At 35.2% G+C, this 10028-nt stretch overlaps 1 protein-coding gene across 1 annotated transcript; it reads right to left on the reverse strand.

Annotated features, from left to right (window-relative positions):
- Positions 1-3719: 3719 nt before the first annotated feature.
- On the reverse strand, positions 3720-9870 carry LOC126970886 (uncharacterized). The gene is made up of 6 exons (XM_050817037.1): positions 9598-9870; positions 7132-7343; positions 6032-6084; positions 5849-5947; positions 5164-5264; positions 3720-4624 (listed from the first exon to the last, which is right to left on the reverse strand). Exons 1-6 carry the CDS (start codon positions 9654-9656, stop codon positions 4525-4527), a joined length of 624 nt encoding a protein of 207 aa, XP_050672994.1. The 5' UTR covers positions 9657-9870; the 3' UTR covers positions 3720-4524.
- Between the last annotated feature and the right edge of the window lie 158 nt (positions 9871-10028).

Below are 10028 nucleotides of genomic sequence, written 5' to 3' on the forward strand. Positions count from 1 at the left end.
GCGATACCACTAATTAATTATAGAGCTATTTGGTGTCTCACTCACTCGGCCGCTATTGACGCTCCCACCTCAATGCATGCAACACGTGTGCACTGTTGATTTTTTTTGGCAGTAAGGGACGAGACGAGCGGGACGATCAACTGATGGTTATTGATACGCCCTGCCCATTACCGCTCAGGATTCTTGAAAAACCTAAAAATTCTGAACGGCACAACAATTGCGCTCGTCACCTTGAGACATAAGATGTTAAGTCTCATTTGCCCAGTAATTTCACTAGCTACGGCGCCCTTGATTTAGGTTCAAGGTAGAAATAGGCGCCGTTGAGGTACCAATTGCGTTTGTTAATTGCATATGATGGATAATTTCGATAAAGAAAGGTTTATTATCGAAATAAAAGTAGATCATCATTTTAGGATTATTCCGATAGACATTTAGAAATAGTTAATGGTAAGGCTAAATAAGAATGAAAATTTATCGAATTAGGCGTTACTTTGCGAAAATCCATAAATAATTATGGTGCCAGTGCTCTGCCAACTGAGCGAACCGTTCGAGTGACGTATCGTCATAAAATCTTGTATGCTTTGTTCAACTCTAAAGGTGTTGTGATGCTGATTATTACATATTATAATGATGAAAAAATTATAATAGTAATAAACAATAAATGATTTAAGATTCCCCGTGAAACATAGACCTTTAGAGGACGCAGATATTATTGATTGGTTGTCAACGGCCCTAAGATTTATGCTATATATTTGATTATAAGAATTACCAGATCCCTGTTGCTTCGCATGACGCACCATAAATAGGATATCATTATCTTTAGAGGGCGCAGATATTATTGATTGGTTGTCAACCGCCCTAAGATTTATGCTATATATTTGATTAAGTATAAGAATTACCAGATCCCTGCTGCTTCGCATGACGCACCATAAATAGGATATCATTCCCACCATCTGGAAGTCTGGCGTTCCGCTTGCGGTTTTCAAGGAAGAAAGTTTTCTTCGACGTAAACCAAACTAAAACTAGCGCGATGTTGCCAGGACGATATGACATGCGAACATGGGAGTACCACAGGGCTCAATCTTGGGTCCTTTTTTGTTCCTCAACATCAATGATTTACCATATCTTATTCATAATAAACATGATATTATACTGTTTGCTGACGATACATCTTTGTTATTTAAAATAAAACGCCAGCAAAAAAAAAATCTGTCAGGTTGACGACGACATTGCTGAAGTAGTAAATTGGTTTAATGTTAATAACTTTAATGTTTTGAACAAAATTCATAATTTGAACAATATTCAGACCGCTTACTATGCATACATTCCCACATGGCCTATCATATAATTCGGTTTTGTCTTTTTGTCCCCAAGCAAACCTATGTTCTCCGATGTTGCCCTCTTTGGAATCATGAGATACTTTTGTCAAGTTTGGACGATTCTCTACGAAATTTACTATCTAAAATATTAAATTATTCATTGTCTGATATTTCTTGGTGCCAGGCTTCTCTGTTCATTCGTTTTGGTGGAATTGGCATCAGAAAAATATCTAGTAAATATATCCTTACCAGCATTCTTATCTTCTGTTCACAATGTCAGCACTTTATATGACAAAATTATCTCCCCGTCATTAGGGTCCCTGCCACTGGTGTATGCGGAAACTGCTAAAAATGCTTGGAAAGCTGCCTGTCCAAGTGAAAATTTCCCTTTAAAAATGCGATCACAAAATCTATGGGATGAGCCACAGTGCAAAATCATTCACAAAAGGATATTATTATCAAATCACAATATTTCGGATCAGGCTCGTTTTATTGCTGTTAGCGAACGAGATTCAGGGTACTGGCTTCAGGCCACTCCTTCGAGTAACATAGGGACACTTCTTGACAATTCCAGCTCTCTGGATAGTTCTCAATTGCAGTTGGTTTACGTCTGGGTATCCCTAGAACAGTTCCCCATATGTGCCGCTGCGGAGGCAATGTAGACAGCCTTGGTCACCATGGCTTATCTTGCCGCCGCAGTGCGGGCCGTCTCTCACGCCATGCGCCTTAAACGACGTCTTGCGTCAGGCCTTTACTACCGTCAACGTGCCGGCTATCCTAGAGCCGGAATGTTGAATGGAATTTCACGTGATGATGGTAAGAGGCCTGATTCCTTGGAGTCGTGGAAAGCCACTGGTGTGGGATGCGACTTGTGTGGACACGCTAGCCCCCTCTCATATTGAACATTCATCGAGAGTGGGAGGTACAGCGGCGGAATCTGCCGAAAACCTAAAGCGGAAGAAATAGTGATGCACACTCGGTGATGGATACATATTTGTTCCCTTTGGGGTGGAGACGATGGGTCCTTGGGGTTCATCGGCACAAAAACTCGTAAAAGAGCTATCCAGGCGTCTAACCGAATTAACAGGTGACCCAAGATCTGGTACGTACCTCTGTCAAAGGATAAGTTTGGCTATACAAAGAGGTAACGTTGCCAGCTTCATGGGCACCTTACCTGCCGATAGCGATCTTAATGATATTTTCCATTTGTAATTAATTAATTTTGTTAGATTACTTAAGTTTTATTTTATTATTATTTATATAAATAGCGTTATTAATTATTAAGTCATATTTACATAATTTGAAATAAATATTCGATAACTTAGGTACTTTTAAACGAAAGGAAAACAAAATGTATAAGGTTTACACTTCCAATTAATATAAAGCACCAACCAACACCTATAAAAATTAATAATGACAAACTTGATGTAGAAGAAACGACAATTCCTAGGCATTATTTTATTTTATTACATTGGACTTTAAGCTACAATGGGATGCTCATATAAAAAACTTATGTAATCGACTTAGCTCTGCAGTATTTGCGATAAAAAAAAATTGGCAGCTGACAGGTGTTGAAACTGGTAGACTTGTATATTTCAGCTACTTTCATAGTGTCATGTCTTACGGAATTATACTGTGAGTTAGGGCTGCAGATATTGACAACATATTTATGCTGCAGAAAAGGGCAATTCGAGCATTCTATAAAATGCGTTCAAGGGATTCATTGAGAGAAAAGTTTAGTGAAATTAATATTATGACAGTAAACTGCCAGTACATATACGAGAACCTCCTATACGCTCATAAACATATTAACCAATTTAAAAAGAATAGTGATGTACATAATGTCAATACTCGAAACAAACATAAACTCGCAATTCCATTTACCAGGCTCCGTAAAATTGCTAAATCTTTTAAATTGGATTGTGTTATATTTTATAAAAAAAACTCCCAAATGATATTAAAATATTACCTATTAAAAATTTTAAATGTACCGTAAAAAATAAATAACATCTAAGGCCTATTATATCTAATGTGAAATATTATTTCAATGATATAGTTGGAATTAATGTTCTAAATTTTGTTAATGAATATTGTTATACATATTTGAATTCTTTTGTAACTTTTGTACTTCATCCTGACTTGCACTAAATAACCTAGAAAGTTTTAAAATGAATAAAGTTTTTCTTTTTTATTTCGACTTTGACCCATTAAGAAAAAGCGCGTAGGTACTTCTCTAAGCGTATTTCAGCTGCAACTATTGTGACAGACAGACAACAGTCTTAGTAATAAGCTTAAATATCTAAATGTTTATTATATCTAATGTTAAATTCAGAATGGTATAGATAAAACGAACTTAAATACATTTAATATATCTGTATTCAACTCACAATAGTTGGTATGTTTACAATATCATGTAGGTAATAATAAATTCTAAACTAAGATAATTTATACGCCTAGATAGAACCTCTTGCTGTTGGACAACCGATGAAAACAGGCCAGGTTTACTACGTTAGTGTGCGTGACAAGCTACGTCTTACACTCGCGATTTGTATGTCACTTTATGTTAGTCAACGTCAAATAAACTTTATTCTATTAATTCACTATTATTATTTTTTTATTACTGAATTTACCATAATATGTTCGTAAAAAGTTGAGCTCGTGCGAAGAACATAATATAAGAAACTCGGCGGCCACTGTTTTCAATCAAATAGAGTATTTTACAATGGCTGTAATATACATTACAAATGAGTTTGTAACTGCATCCAATAAACTTATGAGTCGTGCTTAAATTATTTCATAAAAAGTAATAAATAATTTACTGTATAAATATAAGTTGTCGTATATTGGATGCATCCACCTATAGAGCTTGAACTCGATATTGCTTGTGTAAGAATGCTTCGTGAACATGATGGTTGTGATTACTGTCCGTGTCTGATTACTGTTCGTGCTTTGCCCAAAATCTTCTCAAAATAGAGGTTAACTGTCAAACTTTTTTTTTCGAAGTTTTGACAGCTTTCACAGTCTATCTAGACGTATAGATTAATGTGTATTCAAACAACAATAGTATGATTACAATATCATATAGGTAAGAATAAATTCTAATTTTCTAAGTGCTTCTGTTTGTGCTTTGTCTAATTAAAATAAAGTTTCGACACAGAGGTACAGTTGTGTAGAAGGTGTGACAGAGTTTCTGGCCGCCTGGCGTCTATGTTGCAATGGGCGGTAAGCGTTCCACACAAAATATTTTCTTCACAGGCCCTCGCTTTGGGTCCATGACTCGTTCGTCATTTTTGCGGGGAATATTCCTGAAATATAATATTAGTTTTGTTCTTATATAACACGTTTATTACAAACTTGAATACTCGTTATTAATGCTGAATATATTCTTGTGCATATATTATTACTTTTTATGGAATACCAAACATAAGCAAAATTTCTACACACTTACTAAATAACTAAGAATAATTTATATCCTAGTTTTTTTTTATGTAAGAGAACAAACGAGCGTACGGTAACCCAGGTTAAATTCTCTTTGGGGTAACCTTATGTGAAGTGATCACCGCGGCCAGCATTATCTTGCAACACCAGAGGAATCACAGGAGCGTCCGGCCTTTTAGAAACGTGAAGGTACGTACTTTTTTTTTGTCGCATGGAACTGGAAATACCGCGCAAGGAAGCTCATTCCACAGCTTGGTATTACCTAGGTTATCATAATGCTAAAGGTTTAATCTTATTTCAATAATATTATAAATATAGTACTTGGTATAAATTTTTCATAGAGCTTTCAAAAAGCCTTGTAGTACTGTATTTTGTTCCTACCGTTGTATTAATTTAAACTACTTACTTCCAATATGAGCCATTTCGTTGCAAGCGCATTATGTTATTTTGACATATTAGTAACTCATTTTGCAGGTATGTCTTCTGATCATTAACTCTTACAAAAAGCTAGAAAAAAGAAATTTTATTAAGAATTCGCAGATACCAATAGAAAATAGAATTACGTCCATTCCATTGGTTGAACGTGGCAAAAGAAAATACACACAACGCCAGGTGCACGAACCCGATGAAACGGTTGGTCGTATAATCTTGGTATGTACAAGATTTTCCGACGAAGGGCCAAAATCCCAGGAAGGTTCTGAACTCCTGGAAGTCGTTGAGCTGGTTGGAGGAACCGATCAGCCCTGCACACTAAATGGACCCAATTAAGGGGTTGACTGTTGAAACTAGAGCTCCTTATGTTCGTTGTCATCATTCATTGCAAAAATTCTTTGAAAACAGTTCAGTTCAAACAACTCTACTTCATGGGACGCTGCCAGTGATAAATGCGGTATGAGACACACAATGAAGCCAAGTCTAAAGCGATGCAGCGTTGACAGAGTACTGGAGGACCTCCGATTATTCGAGCAGCTTTGCGTTGCACGCGGTATTTGCGTTGAACATGAATTTATGCACAAAATCGGATTCAACGGACAGATTTATACATGAGAGCGGCCCCTCGCGTATAAACATAAAGTAGAACAAGCTCTTACTTTTGATTCAGAATCCAATCGCCATTCTTTGCTTCGAAGTGTGCTTATGAGGTCGGTTTTAAGTCGTTCGAAGCGTTTCACAGTTCTCAATAATTCAGCCTGAAATTAGTAAGTAATTTACGCTGAGAAGACATCCGTATTATAGTTAGAAAATCATAGAAACCCATATTGTGTTCAACTTACTGGACAAAGTATATCTAGATTGATATTTAAGTCATCGTGTTTCAATTTGCAGTCTGAAACAAACCATAATAATCAGCTAACGAATAAGCCTAGGTAGTTAATGGAGAAAATAATGTAAAATTGCGGCATAATGTACTTGCAATAACAGCAGTAGGTACCGTTAGCAAAACATTAGCTAAAACAAAACAAGCTTTCGCCGGCAATTTCGCTCTTTGATTGACCGAAATTGATAGATGATATGTAGGGTAGATCATAGACCGACAGATATTGTGTCATTTCTCTACCGATTTTTCTTGCACTATAATGCGGCATAATATCTTACAATATAGTGTGAGTGAGAATTAATGATAAGCGTCGCCATTTTAGATTATTTGCTTTCATAGCTCGGCTAATAATAATAGGTAAAGTATTAAATAATATTTTTTTAATATTATCAACTTCTACATAATCTTTACAGAAGAACACATTATATTTTTATGTTGAAATATTCAAACATTTTTACTTATTCTTATTTTATTTGCACGGTAAAATATATTGAATTACATATGTACCCACGTTATCTATACTTTTCTTTTTTTTTCCGTTTTTTCTCTAGAACTCTGGGAATTCACACACTTGCACATTTTGTATTAGCATTCTTGAGATTTTTACGGTCGAGGACAAGTCTAGCGAGTCTGGACGATGTAGGAGGGTATCTAAAGCTAGGTCCTGTAGGGTTCGTATACGAAACTCGTATTTACCATTTTCTCGTTTCTCTTAAACTAAGAAGACTTTATTCAAAACTATCCAATAAATTGCCGTGTTGCACGCACAAAAGATGTACCTGCAGACCAGACCTGTATCATTTTATTTTTGAAATTATTCGATTAAGGTTTGATTGAGCCGTCTGAATGTGTTTTTCAAGTTTCAAATTTTTTGTCAAGTAACAAATGAACGACAAACGAAAAACGAATCCTTCTTTCGAAGACTTCTTTTCTATGTTACTTGATAAATAAAGTAAATACAAAGTTGTAGGTACTATATTTGAGTAAGTATCTACTTCTTATAAATAATTATACGAAATAATTATTACTAACGGGGAATATTTATTTTTGACTAACCTGGACCACACACTTTTGCATTTCTAATTTTTTCGCGGAGTAGAGGTATTTGTTCTTTTAAAGTATCAATGGCATCTAACAATTGTTTGTGTTTAGCGCTTTCTTTATGAAGATCACCGTCGAAATCCCATGGATATTCTGACTTTCGCATTTCCTCCTGAATGAAAACAATTTGTTTTTCTTGCTCCCCATTCTGCCATGCAGCAGCTTCCCTTTAATTTCATATTACTATTATTACTATTAATTATGTTATATATATATATATATATATATTATACTAGCGGACCCGACAGACGTTGTCCTGTCTTAAATTTGAAAATATTAAACTATTTTGAATAAGTCTTCTATTGAGTCTTCTATTGAGTCCTCTGTTGTCCTCTCTCTTTTGCCCAATTTCACCCGCAGAAGTAGAATCACCGCTCGTCGATAATACCTTACTTAAAGCGTCGCCTAGTATCGGAATACTGGGTCTCGACATCTCGAGCGAATGCCAAATTGGCTTCGAAGAATCTGGGCGTCATTAATACAGCATGGCAATACTTCAAGCCGGCCCACATTCTAGCACTCTATAAAGCGCAGGTCCTTCTACATAATATGAAGTATTGCTGTCATCTCTAGTCTGGCGCAGCCCAGTATCAGCTCCAACCATTTGACCGCGTGCAACGCAGAGCTGCTCGAATTATCGGGGACCCAGCGCTCTGTGAACGGCTCGATCACTTGCCGTTGTGTAGAGACTTCGTTTCATTGTGTGTCTTCTACCGCATTTTCGACGAGGAGTGTTCCGAAGAGCTGTTTTTCCTGATTCCTGCCGACGAATTTCACCTTCGCGGTGTGGTGGTCCTGTGGAAGTGCAGTTTTCAAGGAACTTTCTTCCACATACCACAAAGCTGTGGATTGATCTTCCATGTGCGATGTTTCCGGGACCATAGAAAATGGATACCTTCAAAAATATAGCGTACCTACACCTTTTTTAAAGGCCGGCAATGCTCCTGTGATTCCTCTCTTGCTGCAAGAGAATGTGGGCGGCGGTTTTCACTTAACACCAGGATTTATTTTATACCTCCTGAGAAAGTTAGAAAGATATAAAAATTCTAATTAGTTATTCATTTTCAACTATTCGTTCAATTTGATTTTGAACGACGGGGGATACGTCAAAGGAAAATCAAAATTGTTGTTTTTATTTAAATACGAGCATTTTCATGTTTATTCAAACCTTTTAAACCTTCCCTGGACTTCCACAAATAATTCAAGACAAAATTAACCAAATCGGTCCCGCTGTTCTCGAGTTTTAGCGAGACTAACATACAGCAATTCATTTATAGATATATAGATTATTACTACTGATCTGAACAACTCCTTGGACTACTAATTATTGTGAGTATTTTAGAAGACGTGGCTTACTCTAATCGCACGCCGCCACCGTGTTTCTTAAGAAATCTATAGCACTAAATTTCTATGGAAACAGTACGTAAATCCAAAAATTCGTGGCTTGCAATGAAAGCAAAGGTGAGAGGTAGTCATTTCGAATATATTATTATTTATTTATTTCTGAGACTTGGATAAATAAATATAGGTAAGTAATAAGTTTTATTAAGATGTCGTTACATGAAAAAAAAAATGCGCATATTTTTATTTGTAAGACAATTAATGGCTGAACTAGGTATGTATAAATAGTCAAAGAATATGTTCTAGTACAAGTACAGAAGTCTAACTCCGCAAAATCAATTAAAGAATTAGGGACTCTTGCGGCCATACAATTAGGTGTAATTCAGATCGCACAGCGCTATTAACCTACATCTTTAATCACCTAGAAGTTACCTCACTTTCTATCGCGTGAGTCTTACCTCTTCTGACGACATTAGGGTTTACATAGTCAAACCCATTTAGTACAGGAAATAAATAGGTGGCTATCATGTATGGTAATTTAATTATGACAAGAATAATAAATAAACAATAATTATTATTGTTGATGCTCCGTGTGTGATGTCGAAATCAAATATTTTTATTCCAGTAAGATTTTATGATACAAAACACTTTGGAATCATCAATAAAATTTTGCACTTGATTCGTAAGGGCGCTTCTGTTGAGAAGAATGGGCAAGAAGCTTAAAACAGTCTGTATAATATGCATCGCAGTGACTTTTTGAGTAGGTAAAATTAGCTTAACAAGAGTTTTAAATCTATATAAGCCGAACTTTGTAATGCGTTTTGGAAGACTATGATAAATCTCACACACTCAGCTATGTATGACATTTTAACTGGAACGCCATTTAAATTTTCACTGAGACTACTATACATTCATTAGCTCACCTACAAAATATGGAGTATTACATTTATCCTTATAATAAAAATAATATATTTCAATAAAAACTAAACTATATAAATATAAAAACTAACTTTTAACAAGAGGTTAACAATATTTATATTTTATTTTCATTCCATAAAGATTTATATTAATTTTCCTTACCTGCACGATTTTTCATGTTCTAGCTCTGCTTTCAAATTTTCTATTTCATTATCAATCATTATAAGGACAAGGACAGTAAAACTATGTAATGGATAATATAATTTATGAGAATACTATTTAAGTTCTCAAATTTTATAGGTAAAGTTATGAAATAAAGTAATATAATGAAGTAAACTATTGATTTAACAAATTATGCTCAGCAACCAAAAACGAACCGCCATTTTAGTATTATGAAATTTCTTATAATATTCATTTTACAATTTTATTTATTATATTTTGTAAATACCCATCACATTTTATTATTTGTAACAACATTATAATATATCAAACAGATCTTAGGCAAAGATATTAATTTAGACCTTTCAACAACACGATGATGGAAGTTTAGTTTGACCCACTCTTTGGTCTGTAGCATCAAATCAAACGTATTT

The sequence above is a fragment of the Leptidea sinapis genome, chromosome 22 (genome assembly GCF_905404315.1).
Source record: "Leptidea sinapis chromosome 22, ilLepSina1.1, whole genome shotgun sequence".
NCBI classification, from domain to species: domain Eukaryota; kingdom Metazoa; phylum Arthropoda; class Insecta; order Lepidoptera; family Pieridae; genus Leptidea; species Leptidea sinapis.